The sequence below is a fragment of the Etheostoma spectabile genome, chromosome 1 (genome assembly GCF_008692095.1).
Source record: "Etheostoma spectabile isolate EspeVRDwgs_2016 chromosome 1, UIUC_Espe_1.0, whole genome shotgun sequence".
Lineage (NCBI taxonomy): Eukaryota > Metazoa > Chordata > Actinopteri > Perciformes > Percidae > Etheostoma > Etheostoma spectabile.
Window position 1 is genome coordinate 16063011 of NC_045733.1, and position 27712 is coordinate 16090722.

At 39.7% G+C, this 27712-nt stretch overlaps 1 protein-coding gene across 5 annotated transcripts in view; it reads left to right on the forward strand.

The window, feature by feature from the left end:
* The window catches only part of cdkl5 (cyclin dependent kinase like 5), a 32343-nt gene continuing 4631 nt past the window's right edge, over nt 1-27712 (forward strand). For 3 of the 5 annotated variants that reach the window (XM_032512821.1, XM_032512837.1, XM_032512859.1), the window contains exons 1-18: nt 1-228; nt 2652-3014; nt 6134-6168; nt 13274-13319; nt 13406-13542; nt 13960-14080; nt 14232-14291; nt 15196-15286; nt 16730-16832; nt 17454-17540; nt 18207-18287; nt 18432-18607; nt 19328-20172; nt 20885-21225; nt 23169-23270; nt 23579-23684; nt 24496-24631; nt 25901-26006. In XM_032512821.1, the coding sequence (XP_032368712.1) occupies nt 2978-3014; nt 6134-6168; nt 13274-13319; nt 13406-13542; nt 13960-14080; nt 14232-14291; nt 15196-15286; nt 16730-16832; nt 17454-17540; nt 18207-18287; nt 18432-18607; nt 19328-20172; nt 20885-21225; nt 23169-23270; nt 23579-23684; nt 24496-24631; nt 25901-26006 (2610 nt within the window). In that variant the 5' untranslated portion in view covers nt 1-228; nt 2652-2977. Of the gene's footprint in view, nt 396-2651; nt 3015-6133; nt 6169-13273; nt 13320-13405; nt 13543-13959; nt 14081-14231; nt 14292-15195; nt 15287-16729; nt 16833-17453; nt 17541-18206; nt 18288-18431; nt 18608-19327; nt 20173-20884; nt 21226-23168; nt 23271-23578; nt 23685-24495; nt 24632-25900; nt 26007-27712 lie in introns of all 5 variants that reach the window. The other 2 variants (XM_032512828.1, XM_032512848.1) reach the window with 2 other exon arrangements.

The following is a 27712-nucleotide window of genomic DNA, read 5'->3' on the forward strand; positions in this document are numbered from 1 at the left end:
TCTCTCAATCACAGCTACTGGATGTAAAACCACTGCTGGAACGCGCAGACGTCCGCGTTTCTATTGGCTGTCCGCAGCGTCTCTCAGAGGAATGACGATTTTGCTGCTATAACCAGCTGATGCTGAGGCTATGAACACGGAGCCTCTGAAGAACTGTTGACGGTACATGGATACCCCGTCGTCGGCGTTGCGCCTGCGGATTCGGTCTCGTCTCCATCCAGGGATTGAGTGAGTAGGATATGTGATCGTGTCACGACGCACAGGCCAGGGCTTTTCACCCCCATGTCGCTCCATATGATGTTTCCTCTTCTTCCCACATCATCATTACCATAGGCATGATCCTGTGGGCTTTACAGATTGAGCTTTCTCATCTCACACAGGCGACACATCTGCAGGTAATGAGGGGTTCATTGGTCTAATGATGCAATGGTTTATTTTTGTAGGTTTTAAAACGATGGCTTATTATAGGGGGAATGGTTAAACGCTATTTGCGGATCTTTTTGTGCAACACTGTCGTGAACATGGTCCGTGAACTATGCGTTATAGCCTAATGTATGCACTGGTTGCTGTGTAGGCTGAGAAACGCGTGGACAACGACGGAATGGTGGTGCGCTCCGCAACGCAGCGATGAGAGAGACGCAGTTTCAATGCAGAGAGAGCAGCATTAGCCTATTATCCTCTCTCTTTCTCTCTCTCTCTCTCTCACCTCATATACACACGCGCACAACATATTATAGTGCATGCAGGCGCACGCACGCGCCAGCCTATTAAATTCAGACTTCCAAACTCACTCATTTTGGATTTTGGATTTTCTTTGCATGCAGACACCAACAGGCGTCTGTTGCCATATTAATGCTTCAGTCCATTCTATCAATATTTCCTGGACTTCACTGACATTTCCACCTTATTTCCATTTACCAGCTGTCTGCCTGATGGCTGCACGGAGAAGCAGCAGATTATCAGAAGATTATATTAATAAACCGACTGTGCTGAACCCATTTTATAAAAACATGTTTCCTCTAGTACAGGAGAGAATGCATCCTGCTGCTCTAGTTGCAGCCTTTAAGGCTACATTTGTCTGTTCGGACAAGATACAATATGGATCTAATCACTCCCCAGAGGCAGCACCATATCCTTGTTAAGGACCATGGATGACCTCAACGTCCACCTTATCACTTCCCCTGGAAAGACTTTGCTGTGAGGAGAGTACACTGCATAGGAAAACACCCACACAGGCACATGAGCCAAATCATTATTAAAGTGTTTTTGCACTGCTGAATAAATCAATTGTTAAACAAATGAAGTTGGACTGATATTGTGGCTTTTTATGGTTCCATTCCAACAACAAAAGAGACATTTTTATAAATCTCAGTTAGCTTTGGGATGTGTGACAGGAGAAGATCTAAGCCGTTGGATAAAACCTTGTTCCATGCATTTTGCTTCCTTCCTTCTTCTTTTCTTCCTTAAACAAATTACTTTATCGTTGAGTGTGTACACATGTAGAATATGCTCTTGGAAAACGGGGGGAAAGTAAGGCTAAATATTAGCACCCAGGAAGAATCTAAGTTGAGAGAATGTTGAATCATCACACATTTCAACCCATTTAGTTCAACATCTTGAATGTAGCAGAAACAGAGATGTGTCGGTGATTGTACAGTGGTTTGAGTATAAAGTGCAGATGATGGGAATATCCTTAGTTTTGCGGGTATCTGTTCACAAACCAAATTGTTGGAAGCGATTTTGACCTGATGATGTTGATTTAAAATCGGAATAACCAAAGTTAGGCCAAAGAAAGAAAATAAATGTGAAAAGAAAGATAGAATGTGAAAGAAAGAATGTGATGTTTACCATGTTCACTGTCTTAGTTTAGCATGTTAACATGCTAACATTTGCTAATTAGCAGCAAACACAAAGTACAGCTGAGGCTGATGGGAATGTCATTAGTTTTGCAGTGTTTGGTCATTAAGGTTATAAAGTATTGGATCACCAAAGTCATGTTTTGGCAATCCATCCATTTGTTGTTTGGATTTCACTAACATTTCACTACAAACCACAAAAGTCAACGTGCTTATGAGAGGAAATGTCAGAGGATCACCAAAGTCACTAGGATACATCACCTAGGAACCATGAATGGTTGTACCAAAAAATATGCCAACCCAGGTTGTAGATGTTGAGGTATTTTACAGGATAAGTGTCTGTACCAACTTTTACTGTAATACATCCAATAGTTGGCAAGACAGTTTACTAAAAATCAAAAATGGCAATCACATGGTGCCGCTTGAGAAAAAGTCAGGGGCTCAGGGGTGGTAGTTCAACTGACTAATAGCGAACTACAAAGTAAGACCTGTGCAAAGCAGTCCTTCCAGTCATCAAACATTATACCTTCACTTGCAGCATCCTCCAGAGTGAATGTGTGGCTAATGGGAAAGACGGAGTATGTGGAAGTCATGCCTAAGTCATCTATGATTTAAATGTGTCCTCAAGGAAATGGTGCCTTTTTGTACACGCACATGCCCTAGTTAAACACCATCTGTCCCAGGAACACCACCAGCATGCTACTGCCTGTGCAAGGCATGATGGGAAGTTGGACCTTGGAGTGACCCTCCGACAGCATGTTTTAACACATTGTTTTTTTGTCTCTGGTCCTACAGGTGCGACTGTGTGGAGGTTTGGATACAGACCTAAGCACGAGACAGACAACCTGGACATGGAACAAAGGGAATTTGGAGACAACTGAAACTACTTGAGTCAGATCCATAAATACCAGTAAAACGACATTTTACAAAAACACAAGAAAGCTGTAGAGTGAGGAAGAGAGAAGCAGAGGAGGTTTGTGAAGATGGGTTGTGGTCAGACAACATTTCTCCTGGACTCTACAGTTCACTCTGTCGGCCGCTGGTCAAAGCAGGAGTCCCCTCGCTAAAACCCAGAACTGCTTAATTCACCTGCTGGAGGAGCCCCCACCCTCGGTGATGTGATGAATAAGTTTGAAGTCCTTGGCATTGTGGGAGAAGGTGGGTGGTTTTTACACAGGTTCTACTGTATTTGTTTTGTAAAACGTGAGGACTGTACATACTTGTTGTTAATGATACTGGTGATCAGATGAGGTCATATCCACTCTGTGTGTTTATGGGAATTAGGGCGTTTTGCAGCCAAGGTGCGGTTTACATTGTACAGATGAATCCTAGATCTTGTATCTCCAACATGTTCGTATCTTTTTAACACAATACAAAGGGATTTTCAAGGAGTTTCTGAACCTGAGGGGTTGCAGAAGTTTCTCATAGAGTAGCATGTAATCCTTCAAGACTGTCCTCACAAGGAAAACGACAGCATTAGTCATTTGTTTATCATATTTCTTAAAAAGTGTCCAGAGCTTTTGTTTACCTCAACTGCCAAGAGAACCAGGCCTTTATCGGAAACATTCTTATATTAGAGAGGTCTTTATTCCTATATTTCCCTGTTTAATATCTTAGCAGATTTTAGGAAGAAGCCTCCCTGTTTCCTGAATAACTTGCTGTTGATGCAAAATGTTAACCTTGTTGTCTTGATGGTGTACATTTCCACAGCACTAATTTCATCAGTGCACTATCACAGTCATGTCATACTCGCCTCTCTGCTGCTCTGAGTTTCTTTGCTCTAACATAAATACAGTCAATGTTCTCTAATAATTACCAGTTGCTTCCATTTTTACGTTTTTTTCAAGCATGGTTAAGTTACACTCTGTGAAATTCAACACTTCCTGGATTGGCGTTTCACATTAAAAGCCTTCCAGCGGCTCTAAAGGTGTGAGCCATCCTCTTCCTGGTAGGCTTTACATTCCCCAGGAAGTTGTAAGTTTCATGGACTGTTACTAAACCACACTGTGAAAGAACAGCAGAGGATAAGTAACTGGAGTGAATCAGTGAATTAAAACAGTATTTGTGTTAAAAAGAGAACCATGAGCAGCAGAGTGGTGAGTTTAACATGACATGTACAATATGGTAACACGCCCTACAGTGTGAGCAAGCACACTGCCTTTTTATTACCACAAGTTTATATACAGGTTGCTACTGATTGGGTAACATCTCTGACACACCCACCAAACGAGAGAAAACATCCTTTAAAGCCCATTGCGCTCCGACTCACACCGTTCCTAGGAAACATGTCGTTGAACCTGAAAACCACGGCAAAGTGGTGGACACGGTAGGTAATTTCACACCCCTAAATGTTTGATACCATTAATTTGACATGTTGCAAGACCATTGGCTAAAATTATTTGAATACTAGCCTTTCTTTGAGAATTTACGACAAAAGACAAAAAACAAGCTTTGTTTATGTTTACCTGACAAAGACCTTTGGTGACGTTGTGAATTATGACTCTAGTCTGTCAAGAGCAAAGCTGGACGTGGCTTGACGTTGACATTTCAAACTTTGTAGAGAAGAGGTTAAGGTGGATGGTTGGGTTAAAAAAAAGGTGACTTTAGCACAGGCTGACACTGTTTTCTTTTAATCCTGACCATGGTCTTTCCCTTACCATAACCAAATATTTCTGCCTTAACGTAACTAGACATTAACCCATAGCGGTGGCAGTTTACAGGTTGTTTTGATGGCAAGTCTTCCAACCCATACAAGGTTGTTTGTTCCTACCCTCCAATACGACCCAAAGGAGCATTCCTTAAATTAGCATCCACACCTAATCGTAATGGTCGCAGTGTTAAACACAGGGTTAACACTGCCATGTCACTAACAAGTTAAGTAAGTACATGAACAGCGGCCTCCTGGGGGAAAGTCTTGTGCTTGACCCATCCAACCACCCCCCCCTTTGTCGCTCCTTATACTGTGTCCCCTGACCACCTATCGGGTCGTTTTTGGGTCAAGACTCTTTGATCGGCAATGACTAATGACTGAATGATTGTTTAGTTTGGAGGATTTGCAGGACCTTTCATCAAGATCTGAAAACATGAAAATAACTATATTTAGAGATACATATTTGTTTTTATGAGGCTTATATCAATTTATTTTCCGACTCTCTACGTATTTTTGGAATATTCTAAAGCCATGGACAAGTTTAAAATATAGGCTACAAGGGATTAAATATTACCAAACCAGAATTGCATTCCTCTCACAATGAAACTTTTATGCTTTTAGAAACTATACGTTATGAGCATAAGCTTTGAGCCACAGTGACAACATTGATGGCTGGTCAGAAAATGAAATAAATGAGTTTGAGTTTTTGTTCACACATCAAACCACGCAGGAATACTTTTTTTTCAGTCAGCAGCGTACTATTTAGCACATTTTAGTGAGTTAGACTGACATGTATCCCTGGCTTCACTCAAATGTGAGAAGACAGAGTTTCTGAGTATTTATCATTCCGTTGATAATTCTCGCTGACTGTGATCTACAGCAGTGCTTGTCAGGATACATTAGTCAAAGGTTAGTCGAATGAGAACTACAATTAACTGATGAGAGTTTTAAAGCCACAGCAAAAAAGCCACTATGTTAATCTTTCAAATAACTCTGATGGCACAAGTTACAGGCAATCCTTTTTTACCATTGTAAATACACATTTGAGTGTGTTCTTTTAATGTTATGCCAATCAAAATACAAACAATGACGTATATTTGATAATTCCACATATACTTTTATTCATGTGTGACAATTTCTTTGTTCTTGCCTCATTCTCTGGTTAAACTGGAACAGGAACAACTGGGAGTGGACATTATTATGTGTTGCAGTTGTTATTTAAATGGCAACAAAAGCAGTTTGCAGAGACAAAAATGATCTTCAACCAATGCAAATCTAGTGCTAACATGCCTAAAAAGCAGTCTAAACGTAGACCTGACTTCTAAAATATGGATCATCCACTGTAAACATGGGGTGCTTAGCAAAAGCAGAACGCTACAGGGACTGTGTGTGTGTGTGTGTGTGTGTGTGTGTGTGTGTGTGTGTGTGTGTGTGTGTGTGTGTGTGTGTGTGTGTGTGTGTGTTTATGCCTCCCCCTCACCTTTACTGTTGCTTCTCTGGTGGTTCTCACCTGCTGCACTTTTGTTATGAACATCTGTGTTTGAGGTTTAAGAGGCCAAAATATTAATCAAGATGTTAAACTTTATTGATCTTCTGTGTGTCTCTCTCTCACTATTTCTCTGTCCAGGAGCGTATGGAGTGGTGCTTAAGTGCAGACATAAGGTAAGACAGCATTTCTCATTTGTGTAGGTCTATCTGTAGTGAATCTGTCATTTATATGAACATATTTATGGTTTGCATTATTGTGTCTTTGTGCTGCAGTGCATTTTGAGATGTTAAAATCAGACGACAAAGAATCAAATTTAGACAAAGAAGCTGAAGCTGCAACGATAAGTTGGTTAATAAATGCTTTTTTTGAAAGAACTATTTTGATAATCAATTAATCATACCTTTTAAAGCAAAAATTCAGAATACCTCCCAGTTCCAGTTTCTTATGAGGATTTGCTCCATGTTTATATACAAGCAACTTAAAGGCATTACTTTGTGCTTTGGAAATTTGTCATGGCCATATTCCACTTCTTTATGTAACATAAACCATCTAGTAATTGATAAAATAATTGCCAGAATAATCAATAATGAAGATACGTTTTTTACAACCCTAATTAAAACAGAACTAAGTAGAGGATTTTGATTTCATTGGGCTTAGTTAATATGAAAAGTAAGAACAAGTTGGTACTTTATGTCTCGGAAACACAAAATTAACTGAGATTTTAGATAACCTCTTTCCTTCCTTACTTTCACTAGCAGATTTTAATTGATGGTTAATATTATCAACACTGGTAATTTCCACTGTCATTATAGGGTTGAATACAAGTTTGATGCAAAATTGTTTGCTGGCTATAATTCAAAAAATGGCATTCAAAGATCTTGACTACAAGCTGGGAAATACTAGCAAACCCTAATGTCACCAGTTGCACGTGGAGTGACAGTCAGTCACATTGTAATGAACTACTCTCTCACCAGCTATATTTATGTCACATTGTGTGCATGAATCTGAACGCTGAAAGTCTGGTGTAGAATGACTTTGAACTGTCGCTCTTCAAAAAAGTATTTAAATTTATGCCATCAAAGTGCTTGGTATGCATGAAAGTGAGGCCTGCTGGTGTGACTCATCCAGCATTGCCTAACATACGTGAATGCGTGGCTCCCAGCTCATGTGTTGCTGTTGTATCTTTCTTTACTTGCTGTTTATCTGCAGTGTGTTCGTCAAGCAAAGGCAATGTTTTCAACCTGTGGTGTTCTGAGTTGCAAATCTTAAAGTTGCACAGTGTTTTTTTTTATAAACTGAGAAAAGCTCTAAGAAAAGCTAAAAAAAAGTCTTATAATCACTAAAAAAGCTCAACGTCAAAAGAAAAAATTCTCAACTTTTATCATTATCTTATAAGAAATCCTGCCTTGGACGAAAAACAAATGACACGTAACTCAGCGTTGCTTGGATTAGTAACTGTTTTATAAAAACTGTTTCGGAAATTGTAATCCCGGTTTACACTACTTGTTACTGGAAAGTAATACAGGTATCTTCAGACCAGAGCATGTGAGCAGAGAGCGAGCGAGAGGATTTTTTGCTGGCCGAGCTCCGGGCATGAAGGGAGGGTGGGTGCCGTTCATCTGATAAATACAACGCTCTTTTTTTTTGGAAACGAGTGGTGAGCAATGTGAGGAAAGAGGGGGGGATGCGGAGTTGAGCACGGAGGGATACTGAGCGGAGCGGCTTTGAGCGGGGTAAGCGGAGGAAAGAACAGCTCCATGAGTGAGAAATTCTCAGCGCTCTACTCACATGCTGTGATTGAGACGGTTTGAAATAATATATGAAAAACAAAACATAAGATCATAGAACATTAAGCATGGAAACATGTTCTAGTAGAAACCAAAAAACACATCCTAAAACTGAGCATATTATGGGACCTTTAAAAACAACATCCCCCAAACAACAAAAGTTGGTTATTGTGTTTTTTTTAGAGAAATTCTGTGTAAACCCCTGGTTTGTAAAAGAAATGTATATATTTTATTTATAGATAGATAATTGTTGTATTTGTATCTTTACAAAAAGAATTGTCCATTTCAGGGCCACCTATTTTTCTGAAATTAAATTTCTATCATTAACAACGATATTGCACTCTGTATTAAGACGTTTAAAAGACTTCTTGCACAGCACTGAGTTTTATCCTACACATACACCCACACTGTATCTCTTCACTTTTATAGATTTTACCTATATACCTAAAAATAGATTTCTCACTTGTGGAAATACTTTCACTCTAAACTGAATCAAATGGAGCCACGTGAGCCACAGTACGCTTTAAAAAAATTAAAAATGTTCTGTAGTAAAGATTAACCTTTGTGGATAAAGCAACGTGTTCTGCTTTGACTGCTAAAGAATTACACATTTCTAATCTAATTTTGTACATTTGCACAGTAACGAACATAATATATTTGTGAAAAACACCTCATTCCACACATAGAGCGAGAGAGGACTATTGTGGGAGGAGTGACAGTCGCGGCAGAGTGACCAAGAGAGGAGAAAGGATTTTTTTTTTAATGTTTAATGCTGCTGCTATTTTAATGTGGTAAGAAAAAAATAAATGTTATTTCATTTTTATCGTCATTATTGTTTCCTGCACTTAATTTTAGGTGAAAATTAAGTATGTGTAGAATTAAGTTCAAAGAAGTAGTTGATTGCAGACAAATGTAGGTTGTTACTGCAGGCATTGTATGACAGATGAAGGGGAAATTAACGTAAACTGGGTTCATTAATTATGGAGTACTCTGAGTGCTCGGTGTTTGCCCTGTGGTCCCTTACGTGCCATATATGCATGTTTCTTTCATATTAGAACCTACACTTGACCATGTTTTCTCAACGCTGTGCTTCATGAAAATTTTAAATCAGCCATAAATTAAATACATTGAGTGACACTCTAAATATACAAGCGCTTGCATTCTTGAGACAGGAACAAAATTACATGGTAAGCAGAACATGAGGGTTAGAGTTGAAGTTGCAACCAGAGGCAGATAAAAGGGAAACTATAAAGGACAATCTGGATTATTGGAAGAGACAAAATGCAGAATGCAACTGACTGTGAATGTGGAAATGTGGAATGTGTCACATTTTTCTGCTCGTCTTCCAAAGTTGTCTGTCTGTTATGTAGAGAACATTTATTATTTGGGCTCTGATAATGGTCTTTATTTCAAATTAAAAGCTGCATTTGTGAGTCTATATAACATTAGTTTAGAAAGTTTTTTTTTTTTATACGTACAGTATATATATACAAAAATGACTTGGTTTGCTGATCATTATTTGTATGCAATATCTAACAGGTTATTGTGATGAGTGAGAGAGAGCGGGTCAGACAGAAGTTTCTAGTTATTGATGGTAACTTCTATCTGTGTCATGAAAGCACGGGGAAATGGGTCAAATTGTTCCCCTCCTAGGTGAAAAATGAAAGCAAAGAGTCTGGCAAACAAAACCAATTCCTCCATTATTTGTGTACCACACAAAATATACTGCGGCCGAACCACAAAAGGTTTTCATGCTTGCATCGTACAAACAAACCAGTGCCAATAACATGAATTTATAATTGTTCCCCCTCAATCTCCTTTTTGATTTTAGATTTGATTGGACGGGTTGATGGGACGACGAATTTGGTAACCAGCGAATCACCATTCCATAAAAATTTAGATACCAGCTGTCAAAGGGTGGTTGTGTTAAATCTTTTCTGCATTAAGTTACTAAGAACATGATGAGACAAGTTTCCTACTTATATAACAGTAGTAGGGGATTCATTTTCACATGTAGAGCCAGATACCATGCCAATAAAAGCTTTATAGCTTTTCAGCGAGAGAGCAGTTATTTTTACTTTTCTCAGCTGGAAGCAGGGCAAAAGAGAAAAGGGTGGCAGAGGGAGTGAGAGTGTGAGAATGTGCATGCGTGTGCATGCATGAGTGTGTGCATGCGTGTGTGCGTACGAGCGAGAGATGCAGAGGGAGGTTTTGAATATGGAGACTATGCTGATGGTAAATGGGTCACCCTGTTAGGAGTTGACAGCAGACCTGTATATGGTCGAGGGAATCGAACTGTCTAGAAATAAATGCATTAGAAATGTGTATCCCTGTATAAATTATGCATATACTTTACAATACATGTATATACAGTATATATACTTCACAGCACAGTATGCTTTGATGGGACATTTAATTAGCCGAGTAAATGTGTGCTGGCGTTTGTGCAATGTTCTGCCACGTTATGGAAGTGTTGTATTAGCGTATGTGGGTGTGTGTATGTGGAGGCTTATGTGTTATCTTGAGTTTGTGTGTTGGGAGTGACAATAGCTCAACCTACCCGCTAGCCAGTGTTTCCTGGTCTCCATGTTGTATTGTAGTGCTTAAGTGATGTTAATTAATTCCTGGTAGTTAATCACTTGGAAATTCATCAGTAGTATATCTGTTTTTGATTTTGATTTAGAGTTTTTTTTTTATCAGAATACAGAATGTGGTTTGTGGCTGTTGGTAAAACAATGTAAGCAATTTCAGGACATCAACAAGTTACTTTTGATTGACATGTAGTGAAATATTATCAAATAATAATTAGATGGATAGAAGATATTAGTCAGTGATGAAAATAATTTTGTAGTTGCTTCTGTTTAAATGAGGTTTTGTCACAGTTTGAGACTGTTTTTTCTTGACTTTGAAGAACATAGGGTCAGTAGTGTGGTCAGTATAGTACACGTTCTGGAAAAGTAAGTTGACCTTGAGTTAATAGTGTGAGAAACTATTAATGAATATTCAATATTATTATTACATGTCATTTAGCTGACGCTTTTATCCAAAGTAACTTACAACTGCTAAATATATCGGAGGTTGCATGCTTCTGAAGCAACTATGGGTTAAGTGTCTTGCTCAAGGACATATTAGTTGATATATTGCAGTGGGAATCAAACCCAGATCTCCCACCCCAAAGGCCCGTGTCATATCCATTGCACCACCTGTTTTTGTCTCATCCGGGGAATTGACCACCAGACAAATCAAGAAAAATGCGAAAACCATACTTGAATCCAAAATTGCCACATGTATATATTGTCATATTGCACCTCAAAATATATAAAGAATATGATGGAAAGTATGTTTTTGCACGTCATTGAGCATTTATAAGTGGGTATATCGAAATCCTGGAGCTTTCCTAGAGGGTATACTGTGTGTACCTGCGTATCACATAGACTACACCACTGGGGGAGACTGAGGTGAGTAAAAGAAAGGCCTGGAAAGCGCTTTGTCCGTCAAGATATAAAAGCACTAAATAAGTGCCGTTCATTTAGCATTCACAAAAAAAGAGGAGTCAGTCCTATTGGCTCCTCAATGGGACCCATCAATAATTACCACATTTCCCATTTAGCATAATTATGATGACCTCTAGCTAACAGACATGAATTCATATGAAAAGATAAGTGCAGCAACGTCATCACTTCTATGGCACAGTGTATGGTAGTCTCTTTATTTATTATTTGTTATTTGTCATGCCATGGTTGTCATGGCTGAAATGGTCAAGCTTCACTATTTTGTGTAATGTGATAATCGGGAGCTGCTAATGCCATCAGCAGAAAATAAACACGCCTGAGGCTATTTTTAGGTGTGCTGATTTAACAGTAGCTCAAAAGGTAAATCAGTTGAGGTCAGAGACGCCACACATGAGCACGAGCATCATCAGCACGTTGCTGCCGCAGAGCTTGAAATGTCACATTTGCTGTATGTGTGTTCTTTTTTTTATTTATTTTGCCTGGTAAACACAGTAAATCTCCCAGTTTGCTATTCGCATGTAATTCCCTCACTGAAAACTGTAAATTTACTCTCTGGATTAAGTGTAAGTCAGAGCTGTAAATCCATGTTGTTTCATTTCATTCAATAGCTTGTGTGAAACTCTAAAGAGGAAACTTTGAATGAAAAAAAGCATGTTCAGTTAAACAATTGGTTTGTGTGAACAGGAGCGCTGGCAGCGACGTGCAGCTCCTCACCACGTGGCCTCTTCTCATTACTGAGGCCGACTCTGTTGTCTGACCCTCTGAAAACAAAAGGACAATAGGGAAACTTGATAGTATCAAAGGATAGAGGGAGACTGGCCTGTATGTTGTAAATCCCCTCCGGACCAGGACTACAGCCTCAGGCTCCAGCGTGAAGATTGAATAGAAAGGTTTCCCATTTAATCAAGGATGTGGGCAAATTTATATGTAATTCGCAGAATTTAGAAATTAACACACATGTTTGTAGTTGTGAATGTGTTTACTCTGAAAAACCATAACATGATGCATCCATCTTCATTCTCTCTCTTCATTTCATTGTCAAGGTTTACATAAAGCCTCACAAACATTTGCACTATTCATAAAAAAGCCCCATGAAAACCAGACATTTTTTTCCTTACCAGTTTTTTGGCGAAACCCATCAAAGTCCGGGGCTCTGAACAAACTGCTATGTACTCTTAGACACAGTATTAAAATGTTGACTCCCCCCCCCCATTAGTTATAAACATGTGTACCTCAAACCCCTCAGTTGGTTAATGTTTTAATAATATTTTGCTTGTTGGTTAAGCTTCTCACTGAGCTTAAACACAGTCCAGTGGGGTTATTAATCTTATTTTTAGTAACAAGGAGCTCATGGCCTGATATTTCTCTATGTATTCCATTGAAAAAGAAAAGGGTGGTGAAAGCATGATTTCTGTTTGTGTTCGATGTATGTTGCCTAATTTCCTGACTCCAGCACGGATGTAGCGAGCAGAAATAGATCCAGTAAAACCTGATGAAGATTATATGAAGACTTGCTCCTGTTAATAAAGTCAAGAAATGACCATCTTGACCTGTGAAAGCTGCAATAAAACCTACCAGCCTTTAAATCAAAGCTACTTAAATCTCAGAATCTGCAACCACATCACTTTGTAAAATATTCAAGGTTAATAAAGCAACCTGCAAGAAGCTGAAGGAGACCCTATGATGTATTTCAGGATGTGCCGTTTTTTTGTGTACATATGTGGTAAAACATTTAAATAGGGAGCACACAGAATAGCTCTTGTGTTGGCACTGCCAGCAACTTGGACACCCTTTTTTCTCTTGTTCGTGTTAGAAGTGGGCAATTCAAGTATCTCTTATTCCCATTTGACCTTTTGTTTGACAAATACTTTTTCTCAAGTCTGATTTTACTGTTTGATGAATCTTTGTATCTGTCTAATCTTAGAAAGTCGCATGGCCTTTGTAAGTAAGTTGTTTTCTTTCGTCTTAACACAAACCAGGAAACCAATGAGCTGGTGGCCATTAAGAAGTTCAAAGACAGTGAAGGTGAGTGAAGGAGCAAAGCAGGGAGAAAAGGAGGGAGAGAAGGAGGAACAGCGGTATCATTTGTGTCTCTTTAATTTTCCGCACAGAAAATGAGGAAGTCAAGGAGACGACGCTTCGGGAGCTGAAGATGCTTCGGACACTGAAGCAGGACAACATCGTTGAGCTGAAAGAGGCTTTTCGCAGGAGAGGAAAACTCTACCTTGTCTTTGAATATGTCGAGAGGGTCAGCTTCACACGTTCATTCTTACCCTTACATATCTCCACCCCGCTGTTGTATCTAGTCTCCAAGTTTCAGGAGGTTGAGACTGCTCAGTTAAGCATAAAAAAAAACCCATCACCATGGCAACATATGAACTATGCTGTTGGTGAATAAGGGTATTCCCCACTGTGTTGCCAGGGTAGCCAGCCAAGTGTTTATTTCATGACAGGTTTTATTTTCATACTGTACTCAGTCACTTTAGCATGGTGTCCCAATCTCACTGCCCTGGTGAGGGTTTAAAAAGAAAAGCAAGACCTAGAAGAGGATACCCCACCGTAAAAATGATCTCAAACAAAGATCAACAACATTCATATTGTTGAGCACTGTTTTACCGAAAAAACCTGCAGCCTCTCATCCTAGCTCTTTCTTTGTGGTTTGCAGAACATGCTGGAGCTATTAGAGGAACTGCCCAATGGTGCACCGCCTGATAAAGTCCGCAGCTACATCTACCAGCTCATCAAAGCCATCAACTGGTGTCACACAAATGAGATTGTACACAGAGGTGTGGAGTTTATCTTATTTATTTATGTCTCTATGTCAATGTCACTTAGCCTGGTGTTAAGTCTCACTCTCAAAATCGCATTCAAAACCAGGGTGTTTTTACGTTATGTTTCATAACAATGTATTGGCTTTTGTCTGCCTCTCCCTTCCAGATATCAAGCCAGAGAACCTCCTCATCAGCTCGGAGGATGTTCTCAAACTCTGTGACTTTGGTGAGTCTTTGGTCCTTCGGTTTCTTTGCAGCAGCTATATTGTCATGTTGAGTTGTTGAGATTTTCTTTATCTGTAATGCAGTAAAACCGCACAGTCTCTTGCAGGTATGCCTTGTCAAATAAATGTTAATTGCTCGTATAATCGATGTATTTGTTTAAGAGACGTATCAGTTTTAACTGGTGATTTATTAGACATTCTGCTGTATGTGGAGATTCATCCAAATGCTGTCAAATGTATGTGATTTTTGCAGTTACTTTGTGATTTCTGTTTTGCCAGTTTGGTTTCTGTGAAAAATCCCACCATTGATGTGTCACCTTGTCAGTTGTAAGGATCAATTCTGCCACTGGGAAGCAGCCAACTAGCTCTATAAAACCTACTCCGGGGTTGTTAACACAATTTATCTGCTAAACTTATATTTCAAGAAAGTCAGGTTAATGTTGAGCACTGTTTCCCCTGTAAATTACTAACACATTGTATTGATACAGCATAGTTCATTGTCATTTTAAAGTTTCCCAGGTGTATTCTACATTTTTGTATTTGCAAAATCACACAGTCACTTAGCTCTGCATAATTGGCTAAAACTATCCTGCAGAGTCAGTTGGGGTGAGATTTGTTTGTTATTCACTGTTGGAGCTGGCTTTCAGTTTGTTGTGATTTTTTCAGGCTTAAAATGGACTCTCGGTACACTAGTTCTAAAGCTCCGTCTCAGCTCGCCTGTAGTGACATAGCTAATTAGAGTCTGATCACATGGGATGATGGCCATGTTGTTACTGAAGCTGTCCAAACAATTTGAGTGTTTATTGCACTGTATTCTTACTAATGAGCCATTTATCAAATAGTACTGGATGTCTAAAATACTGTATCACTATGTTTAGGATTTACTCATTTTCATGTCTGGCTCAGGTTTTGCTCGTAACCTGTCTGAAGGGACAGATGCCAATTACACTGAGTATGTGGCTACAAGGTGGTACCGCTCACCTGAGCTGCTGCTGGGGTGAGTCTGTTTGTGTGTCTTTGTGTGTGTGTATAGGAGTATATGTGAGAAACAAAGAGAAAGGGGCCATATTCTGTTAGGGTTAGGGTTACAAATCAGGTAACAAATCGTTCTCTGAAATTATTTTTTTATGTTCTCATTGTATCAGTGTACTTAAGATTTTATCAGACAGGAACACAGTGATTCCAATACGCAAATTCAGGATAACAGTAGAGTATCGATCCAATACCAGTGCTTTAATTTTCCCAAATTCAAAATCTGTCAAACTCACTGCGAAGAAGTCATTAGAATATTATTATTATGTAAGGTAACATAGTTATGGCACAAATACATTTAATTGAGTCATTGGCCAACCATGACTGAATGAAAGTAAAAGATACATTAAAATAAAAGTAAAACTAATACTAAATAAAGCGACCCACCAGTGTGCCAGTCATGAGACAAAAGATCCCCGATGTGTCAGGATGAATTTTCCGGCATACATGTGTCAGAAGTTTTGTTTTTTAAGTTCAGTAAATGCACAATGTTTCCAAAGTTAATGAGTAATGGTGGTTATGACTTTTGTCATAAAGGAACACTTAAAACGTCTGTTAAATTCAAAGTCACCAAATTTGGAAAAGTGACGATTAATTAAAGAGTTTCAGCCTCAATAAAATTACACAACATGAAAGATGTATTTTGTTAAATTGATCTCTTAAAATGGATCTAGTGTATTTGGAAGGTTGTTGATATCACAGTCAACACAAAGTCTATCGGACCTCAAACAACGTTTAAGTTAAGACAATGTAACATTGTATTTCTATTATTTTGTTAATTTTGTTGCATTTTTTATTATTATTTAAAAGCTACAATATTTCAGTGCGTCTTTGTGCACAAGTTCATTCCCATAAACCATTTTGTATAATATTTTCCATGTTCATCTTTTTCATCGGATTACGGGGCAAACACTTGTTACTCTTTTCCCCAAAACAGTGCTTCTCAGTATGGAGACATTTTTCTGACATATTAGCACACACCAAACCCCGAGACCAAATTTCTGTTTCACAGTTGTTTTTGATTCTCATGTTGTTCTTGATGCTTTTTGCTGCATAGAATGTCCATTCTAGCTTGGAGACAGCTGAACGTCATCTAGCCTCACTGCTGTAGCCTGATTTAGTAAATGCCCTGGAACATTTATTGAGACGTTTGAATGCCGCCCACTCAAATACTCTCTCCCTCCAACACCACAACTCCTCTGCTTCTCCGCTGCCAGATCTCTCGCCGTTTCTCACCATACTCCTCAGCTCCGTTCCCTCAAAATTGACCATCTTCTTTATGAGCGTCTCCATCAAAAACACCTCATTTATTCTTTTGTTTCAATGCACCACCACCACTCCTAACATCAGCCTAAGCATCATCATCACCTCATATCTAAATAATATTTTGTCTCTTTTTCCATCTCAGGGCTCCCTATGGAAAGGCCGTGGACATGTGGTCGGTGGGGTGTATCCTCGGGGAGCTGAGTGACGGACAACCCTTGTTTCCAGGGGAAAGTGAGATAGATCAGGTTGGTGATGAAAGGAGTAGTCCATTAGTCAGTAGGCTGAACGATTAAATGCAAGTATTTTAAGTATTTGTAGATCCTAGCTTCTCCACTGCGAACATTTGCAGCATTTTTTTTTATCTCATATCTTTGGCTGTTAAAATAAAATTAAAAAATGTGTCTGTAACTAACGAAGAGCCAGTTTGACATTGAAACATTTTCTTTCTAATGTAATAAAATAGACATTTTCAAGTGAGAGTAAAACAGTGTTGTGAATCCTTGTGAGATAAAATCAAACGTCTTTGGAACCAACACCTGGACAAGGAAAGGTGTGGGAGTCTTTTTCACATTTATAAAATAAGTAACTTTTCCAGCTGTTTTTGTCAAAAAGCTCTTGTGACTGTAAAAGTGACTGTATGCTACCAAACAACAGACAACGACTAAATCCAACATAATGGAGAATTTATCAGCTAAAGGGACAGTTATATCTCATTTAGGATTTGGTGAAGAGCAAAAAAGAGCTAAAAGGCGAACATTAGAGTTGTGTTCATCAGATAATCATCATAATAGAGTCTTGTTGGTGAACGAATGAAATCTACTGTCACGCTATTAACTGTGATGCTGTTTCATTATTTTTACCTCCAGCTCTTCACCATTCAAAAGGTTTTGGGGACACTTCCGGCAGAGCAGATGAAACTTTTCTACAACAACCCTCGCTTTCATGGAATCAGGGTAGGAAATGTTTATTTTTCATCCTTTCTATAGTCTTATTTGCTTCTTTTTTCTCCCCCTCCTCTCTGTTTTTACCTCCTCTCCTTTTCTATCCAGCTCTCTCTAGCTCTTCTTCTCTCTCTCTCTCTCAATCTCTCTCTCTCTTGTGGCAGTGTTCCCAGTACCATGACTGAGTGGATTGCTATGACTCATGAGATTCAGTTTAGCAGTGAGAGAAAATGTCCCAGAAGGCCGAAGTAGGACTATGTGTGCGTGTGTGTGTGTGTGTGTGTGTGTGTGTGTGTGTGTGTGTGTGTGTGTGTGTGTGTGTGTGTGTGTGCGCGCGCGTGTGTGCATGCAAGCGTGTGTGCACATGCGAGCGTGTGTGTGTATGTGAGTGTGTGTGCATGTGTGTGTGTGTGTGTGTGTGTGTGTGTGTGTGTGTGTGTGTGTGTGTGCGCGTGTGTGTGTGTGTGTGTGTGCGCGCAAGCGTGTGTTTGAGAGAGGGAAATTTGGTAGTTTGTTTAGTGATCCAGTGATAGATTTCGGTGTGATATGAACTGAGAGAAAGCTTTTACTGTCAAGGAAAATCAACTGACTGTTGGAAATCGTAATAGTCATTTTCAGTGCACAGAAAAGTTCAGTTATGATACAGATTTGGTGTGTGTGTGTGTGTGTGTGTGTCAGTTTCCCTCAGTTACTCATCCTCAGACTTTGGAGAGAAGGTACCAAGGCATCTTGAGTGGTTTGATGTTGGATCTGATGAAGGTAAAAGTACTCAAACTCTAAATCTATATTAAGGAATTTACATGACGTTTCATCCATACTTAATCTATCTACTTACATTACTATTCACATTTGTCAACAGTTAATATTTGTATTGATAAACATATGCACATCTTTTCCCATCAGAACCTGTTGCTGCTAAACCCGACTGAGCGTTATCTGACAGAGCAGAGTTTGAACCATCCGGCCTTCCAGCCTCTGAGGCAGGCAGAGAGAGAGAGGCCTTCTCCAGCGTCTCCCAACCCACCGCGCTCCTCCAAGAGGAAAACACACCATCACGGAGAGAACACAGTTCCCACAAGGTCACACTTCTTTCATTTTACTTTCTGTCATAGCTTCTACATGCAGTCATCTCATGTCATCATATCATCCAACCCAAGCTGGGACCCTAATTACAGCTCTCTATAGCCGCTAGGGCATCCACAGAGAACTGTAGTTCTGAGATTAACAACCTAAACACAAACAATAGTCACTAGGAGTGAAATCTCCATCTATGTTTTTTTGCATCAATTATTATCTACAGGAATATGACTATGATATACCGTCCATACGTGGGGAGCTGACTCTCCGTGGGGATAATAATCTGTTTTTTTACTGACTTGCTCCCCCTTTAAAGATATATTTCACTATCAAATTTAGACTATTTAGAAAATATGCCATCGGGATTTTTTGTTAAAAACAACAACATGACTTTTAACTGGAACTTGATTCAAAGCAGTTTTTTTTTACTTTTTTGTTCTGACTGTTCTCTATTTTTAATTGAATAAATCATTGCAATTTGCTATGATGGCTGCAACTATTGCTTCTTGACACAAGTATTGTTTCCTGAGTGAAGATCTGTCATCCAATGATTTATTTTTATTTAAGAGTTGATTTTAGAGACGGAACAGTTCAAGCAGTCGTGGGATTGTTGGAAAAAGAACTGAGGGAATAATTTTTGTGTGTAAATGTGTGCAACATTCCCAAAGATTAGGACTTTAAGAAGAAGCCTGATATAATGCAAGTGTCATCTGTCCCTCCAGAAGTCACACTAAGAGCACGAGCCGCCGCTCCAACAGCAAAGAATGTTCCAGCCTCCCTCGCCATGGGGACCTCCATCACCTCAGCAACAAGAGTTTCCTCAACGGTAACAAACCGTCCCCAACCAGTTTAAGTCCTACGCTCCACCCCAAGGCCCAGTACTTGTCCCAGACCCTCAATCGTTCTGCCTCATCCAACAAAGACCTGACTAACAACAACTTGCCACATCTCCTCAGTCCCAAAGATGCCAAAGGCAAGACAGAGTTTGATTTCAGCTTGGGACCCTCCCCAAAGCTGCAGGACCAGGGACACGGGGCGAAGTACAGCCACAGCAAACCCAGCTCCTCTCGCTCTCAGCAGCAGCAGCAGCAGCAGCAGCAGCAGCAGCAGCAGGCAGGCCGCCACACCTTCCTGGAAGGCAAGACCAACACACTGCAGTCTGGAGCAGAGAAGCAACATGGCCGACACACCCACAGTATGGCCGACTCTGCCCACGGATCCATGTCCTCCTCTTCTAAGAGTTCAGCCTCTTATCTCAGCCTGTCCAAGAGCCACAGTGGGCTGAGTGATGCAAAATCTGTAGGGAACCTCAGCGACGGTCGAATCCATCAAGATGACCCTAACACAACAGCAGGGGTGGGACCCGGGACCCGGTTCTTCCCTGCCAGCTGTCTAGACCTCAACGCCCCTTCAGGTCCCCAGGGGCCGCCTGGCAGCCCCTCTACCCGACACAGTGATCGTTCCGGGCATAGCCCCGCCTCTCGTAGCAGCGGCAATGTCCGCATGGAGAGCAGCACACTGGACTCCTCATCCAGACACAAATCCAGACATAAAACCTTAGCACCAGGTAGGTTTGACAGTCAAATTTATATTCAACAAACCAACTTCATTACCCACTGAACTAAGAATTGACTTTAGGCTTCAACCAGCCTTTTTAAAAATTCAAGGTCTTTCAAAGTATTTAAATCCAGTACATCACACACTAGATCTCCCCACTCACTGTTGAACTTATCACCAGAGACACTTCTATCAAGCAAAAAAGAAGTCAAACAACTGCATTTCCAGTCTTTTGGTTGGGATTCATACAAAACCATGAGAGTTTTCTGTAACAAGGCATCTTCAGGAACTAGTTCATAATCTCCCTGTAAATGATATTGTCATAAATAATTGTCATTACATGTTATCTGTTAGTGTAATTGTTACAGTCATTTTAATGGCTGTCATGTAACAAATGACAACTTCGACATGTAGTGCTGACATTATTAGCTGTTTAATAGATAAGTCAATATACCCCAAAAGAAAATTTGACAACAATATCGGGATTGATTAATCATTTAAGTAAATGTGTCTTTTTTCTGTTTTACATCTCTGTAAATGAAATACTTTAGATTTTTGACTTTTGGTTGAAATAAAGAAAGTATCTGAAGATGTCACACTGGTCATGGGCATGCATAGTTTATAGATTAACCAATTGATCAAACAAAATAGCAGATTAATCAATAATGAAAATAATCATTACCTGAAGATCTAATGACTTTGATATTTTCGCTATTCTTCAGAGGACGCCGGTGCTCCGGAGCTCTTGGACCCGGGCGGAGCAGGGATGCCCTCCACTCACACTCTGCCTTCCCCACATGAGTCTTATCATTACGGTCTGGGCTACACCTCACCCTTCTCATCTCAACAACGGCCTCAACGCCACTCTATGTACGTGAGGAGAGAGCGCCACCGACCACACGGTATTGAGGGTGGCATGGCGGGCTTACCTCCACCAGGGCAGGCAATACCGACACGTGCAAGTAGCCTACAGCTCCTCTCCCCCCAACTGCAGCACCGGACCACCCTCACTGGACACTCAGTGAGCTCTTCGAGAGAGGACTGCACTGAGGACATGACGAGGGTTAGTGGCAGACAGTCCTGCGAGTGTGTTTGTTAGTTAAAGGAAACATTCACCCTAATATACTGACACTAAAACTGTAAAAATGGGTTGATTATATCACATGATGATGAGTATTTTTCAACAAAAAGCCAACTGTAAACAATTCATGACTACTATGTCTACACTTTGGGGCCAAAATGGTGTCACAAAACATCACAAACTTTACTTCAGTCAGGATACATACACACCTCCTTATGAACAATAGCAACACTGCAATGCAACACAGCGCATCCTTAAAAAAGCACATAACGTTTTACTCTGAAAACTCTTGAGGCCTGATGTCTTCAGTAATTTAAAGACACCAATATTATGATGGGATTTAGACTGAAGATACTATAATATACAGAATGTATTTTTGAATAACTATAAGTTTTTAGTTTTTTTAGATTTAGTATTCAGATTTAGTATTCTCTACCAGAATGACATATCTGTCATTGTACAGATGGTTTTAAACCAAAAGTAAAATGTATAGGGAAAACATACATTTTTTAAATAAAAAAAATATGGACAAATGGTCATGGATCATCATGGCTTAAAAAAGTACCCTATTGCCTTACTAGTACACTACGCTCCAAGAATGCAAAGTTACTTATTTTTTCCTAGAGTCTCCAAAAGTAGAATGGCAGTCAGAGCTGGAACTAGCTTTAAGTTTAGGTTGGAAGGCAGGCACCATCTCCACATGTAAGAGTGACCTTAAAACTCTCCTCTTTGACAAAGCTTAAAAGAACAGCCCTTATAATTATGCTACTATAGGTTGACTGCTGGGGGACTTCCACGACACACTGAGCTTCTCTCTCCTCCTCTCTTTCTCCATCCATAAACATCCATGTCCCAATAATGCGAGATACTAACTCAGTTTCCTTCCCGGAGTCCTTGTGCTTTCTCGCCTCCCAGGTTTCTTTGGATCGTGGTGGAGCCTGTATCGTGGCAGCAGCTACCGTGGTCCTGCTCAGAGTCCACCCCTACTGCTAGTATTATTAGTAGTAGAAGTCATAGTTCTATTCTCTTTACTGTTACTGTACCATAATTGCCACTGTACATCATATCATTTCATTGTACCCACTGCTAATTATTGTGAGTCATATTTCGATAATTATTATAGTTAGCCATTATTATAGTTGCTGTGCATCTCTCTCTCTCGCTCTCTCTCTCTCTCTCTCTCTCTCTCTCTCTCTAACACATGAGCTAACACATAGTCCAAGATGACATTAATGTATTTCGGGACCCACAAAATTAGAAAGGAAAACTATTTAAATACTACTGATCGTTTCATAAAAGGTAAATCATGAGTAATGAACCTAAGAACAAGGCAAGAGGTTTTTAATACACAGATGACATTGTGGCCCACGGGAGTTTGACGCCAATTCTAACTTTTTTTCACTATAACCTGCCATTTTAACCCCGTCTCTTCACCAACAGTACAGTGTGTGACAAAGTAATGCTGTTTACTAGAAATTATGGAAAGTCAATCTGATAAATGTTGGAAATTACTGAAGCAGGAGAAAAATTGGGTGCATTCACAAAAATAAATACCATGTCTCGCCCCGGTAGCTCACCTGGTTGAGTGCATGCCCCATGTACCAAGGCCCAGTCCTTACCCCAGTGCCCAGGGTTCAATTCCAACCTAGGACCTTTTGCTGCATGTCGTCCCTTTCCCGACTACAGCTGTCCTATCAATTAAAGTCCAAACGATTATCTTAAAAAATGAATAAATACCACATTTCCTGACATGTATGAGTGTCTAAGGGTGAATCTTTTCTTTAACACATGTATTGAAAATGTGTGGGTATTTCAGGACTTAATGCGTGTGTGCAGGGACTGTCACTGTCTCACATTTTCATTGCCACTGCTTCATACTGCTTGCCCTGTCTGCTTTGACCTGCGCCTGTCCGTCTTCTCAACAGAGCGAACAGTCCCCTAATGACATGAGCCACCCTTGTGTCCCCATCAAAGACTCTACGAGGGACAACACTGCTGCTTTTCATACACAGCGCTCAAAAAACGAGGTCCGACCCCCTGAATTCCTTCAAGGAACACAGACAGTAGCTCTTCTGACCGCTGGTTTCCATAGCTTTTTCTGTTTTTACAGCTTCACTGCACGTTGTCGCTGGTATAAATGTAACCTCACTGAAAAGCTCTAAGATTGTCCCGATTGTCTTGTGATGTGAGCCAGCAAACCATGTGATAGCTAACGATAAGAAATGAAGTGAGATTAGATGATATTATCATTCACAAATATGATGATACTGAGGAACTTTGTATGGTCCTGTGCCCATGTGTGTATTTGTGCGTCTGTATCGTGTGTGTTTCTTAGGTCGGCATGTACCATGACCCTCATGGCGAGGATGGAGGTTCCTCCAAGGAGAACCGGATGATCTTCACTGAGTCCATGCCTCGGAGAGTAGGCAGCTTCTACCGAGGTAGTAATCACTATGTGTGTCGTGTGGGATCAGAAAAGGAAATTATTTTGGCAAGCCACATTTATTTGTTTAGCAATTCAAAAATGATTTCCATGATTAGACAATAAGATAAGATGTAAAAGAAATGTAAGGCAACATAAAAATACACTTACGTATTATTTTAAAAGAATAAATTAAAATAAAAAAATAAATATATATGCTTGTACATTTATTATTTTTTACCCTGGGGGACAGTAAACAGCCATGTATAAACCATTAAGTGCTTTATAAACCAAGGCAGGACAAAAACAAACCAAAAAATACCAAAAGGAAAAGTTTAAAGCAGAGATCTTCAACGGGGGGTCAGAGACCCTTGATGGTCCTCAGAGTCAATGCATGGGGGCCTCTAAATTAATCTTTAATATGGTTTAAACCATTTTTGGCCTTCCTTTTTATTTATTTAGTGGTGTCTATTTCTATATGGATAACCTTCGTTTGACACAAAATGTCGAAGTCTCTGACAGATCAATTGAAAATATCTGGTTTTAAGGAACAAGTTTATCTTTCTACACTTGCCGTTTTACATTGTGTTCAACAATTATAAAGGGAGAACTCAGTAGTTAAAAGATGCTTCAACTTGGGCTTTAATAGAAAAGACAGACATGGTGTTTTTTGGAAAATGTGAGTACAGCAAAATAAAACATTGTGGAATAACATGACACATCACAGATTAATACCATCCGAGGCAGATATTCTTTTTAAAATGAACCAACCAAGACTCTGCAGAGATATACACTTTTAATAATTGTCTCTCATCCCTGTGTCTCCTCAGTCCCTTCCCCGAGACCAGACAACTCCTCCTCGTTCCATGACGGTGTTGGGCAGGGTCGAGGGCCTGTCATACCTGTAGTGTCCGGAGACCCTGTTGCCATGGTCAACCACTCCAAACGCCAGACGGCTTTTGATTGGTGAGAATTTAGTATTTGAACTGGAATGGCATTTTCCTTGATGGTGACTTCAGGCGGCACTACAACACAATACATTTCACCCTGGTGTCACCAAATAGTGTATCAATATCACTTCATCCCAATCTCTCAAGTAAATTTCTCAGGCGTGTTATTACTAAGTTTTTTCTTCTTCTTTTCCCCGTGTCAGTTCATTTAATCTCTTCTAACTAAATTGTGACGTGGCATAGACAAAGTCCCCTGGGGAGGAGGACGCTGTTTGTGTCCCGTGTGAAACCAAAAGTCAACGTTGACTTTTTGTATCTTGACTATCTAACTAACTGTACGTAACAAGCTTATTTTAAGCCAAACCATGGTCTTTTTCTAAACCTAACCAAATGGTTTTGTTTGATTTCACAACCTTAAGCCCACGTTTAAAACTGACGAGTTGGAAATGAGAACAGAGCGTTAGATGACACGCAAAATGTCCTTAAAAGTGGTGTGTTTGGCGCCTGGCTAGCTCACCTGGTAGAGCAGGTGCCCACACATAGAGGTTTCCTTGACGCAGCAGCCTCGGTTTCGACTCTGCTCTCCTGCCTTTTGCTGCATGCCATTCCCCTTCTCTCTACCCCCTTTTCATGTCTTCAGCTAAGGCCTAAAATGCCCAAAAAATTATCTTAAAAAAAAAAAAGTCTCGTGCGATTTATACGCCTTAAGATCAAGTTGTAGAAGAACATTCAAGGTTGTTCAAAGGAAATTAAAAGTGGTGTTGATGGCGCAGTGGATATGACACATGCCGTAGGTGTGGGTTTGATTCCCCACTGCTATACATCAACTAATGTCTCCCTGAGCAAGACACTTAACCCCTAGTGGCTCCAGAGGTGTGTGACCTCTGACATATATAACAATTGTAAGTCACTTTTCTAAACTGTTAGGAACTGAGCTTCTATACAATGTACTTTGACCTTAGAAGTAGACGTGTAAAGAAGAAGATAAATTAGTGTTTCTGAAGCTACTTCACTAATTTTCCTCACTGCACTGTCACATAGGGTCTGTCACAACACTAATTAAGATCTACTAGATTGTACAAGGTGAAAATTAACAACAAAAACATGTCAAGTACATAACATTGTAATTTTTTTTTTCATTCTTTTGATAAACCATGAGAGTGCACATTGAATATTAAGTGAACAAGAAACAATTACTTTGGTGTTTCTTTACACAATGATTTTAATTTCTTTTGTATTTAAAAACATGAGTCATGTGAACAATTTCTCCACATTTGCCACGTAGGAACGCTGCAGAAGCAATGGTCATGAATCCTCCAGAGCCTGCCAAAGAGAAGGAAAAACAAGGCTTCTTCAGAGCCATTAAAAAGAAAAAAAAGAAGACACAAATAGTAAGCTTATTTAAGTAATTTCCCCCAGCACACTCAGACATACTGTATATGCTTTGGTTCAATGTGTTGTTTTCCCTTTATAAAGTTTATTTTAGTGGGCAGTATATAAGAAGGTTTTTCATTTGAAAATAATTATCTGTAGCATCAGCTTTCTTCTGGCTGTGTTAGTGAACAAAGGTTGTGTATTATAATCCTAGTTTTATGAGCACAGGCTCCACCCTCTAATGGACTGTAAAGGGAATGCTCATGGCCAATCCGGAGCACCGAGCACGTGTATAAAAAATTAAATTAATTTTTAATTTTTGAATTTTTGAATTAATTAAATTTGTATAAACATAGCTGACAAATTAGGACGTGTCTAACTAAAACACAGGCTAAGGATTGGAGAGGAGTACATCCCACAGAGCCCAGTAGAGGGCAGAGCCTGTGTATTATTGACCACCGAGTGTGTTAAAGGGTTATTCTGGTTTGTTAAAACATGGGTCTAATTTTCAAAGTTTCTGCGATCATTCCTGTTGGTAATAATCACATTGTACTCATCATTAACTGCTAAAATCTTCGAAAGTGGCGACATACGAAGTGCGTTGGGCCTGAAGCATGAGCAGTCAGACGATCAGACAGATTGTAAACTGGTTCAATACCTTGTATACTGTATGGCTGGACCATGGATGCTCTATGTGCTTATTTGTGGCTAAATTGTTATAGGGTTAGATAGTGGTGGTGTCTATGATGTGAATATAGATATTAAATGTTCATTTGTAGTGGTCCCAGTAATATTTGTTTGACGTGTACTGAAGTAGCATATCACGTGACATGTTAAAGATACATACAAGACAAATAATTCAGGACTATTTTTCAATTTAATCATGCTGTTATCGACATGGTATTGTTATGGAGAACTCATCTAGAGTCATAGGTTTTACACCATGACAATTATAAACCATAGCCTCAAAAGTTGGTATAGAAGAGCTACAACATTTACTGATGGACAAACTAAAACCTACACTTTTTTATTTACTACCACCTCACAGATTTACTGTTATTTCTTCTCTGCTCTCTTCGGTCCAATGATGTTAATAGCTCTCCCGGAAACTAATAGTGAAGTTCCACTGGCATTGTTTCCTTCCGCTACTTTTACTGTAGATTGTTCTATTTTCCTTTCTTCATGTGTACGCCAACTCCTTTTTTTGTATAAGTAATTTTAACTGCACACCTGATGTGAAGCATTTCCCGCTTCCTTCTGGCGTCAATGTTTAGCAATTGCGCTGTTCATACCGCACACGCTGTGCCACAGAGCTCCACGAGTCACCAGCGAATCCCGCATGAAAACACTATGACAATCTATTATAAACCATGTAGAAGACATTATATATGACATTAATGATCTGATTCTGATAAATGATCAAATATGCATCCCCTGTTAGCCATCACTTTTGATTTTCCTTTCAGTTGCCTGCTGTTCTGCTGGAGTTTCTACTCTCCCATTTTTTTACATAATGATTATAATAATGATAATGATGAGATATCAAAACCTGCCTTTCCATTATATTTATTGAGTGTCACTGTGGTTTGTGATCGTTTTTTTCTAAAAGACATAGGCCTACTTGTTCTACACGTTCATTTGTGTCTGAAGAGAGAGCAACAGAGAGGAGCAGGCAGACACACACACACACACACACACACACACACACACACACACACACACA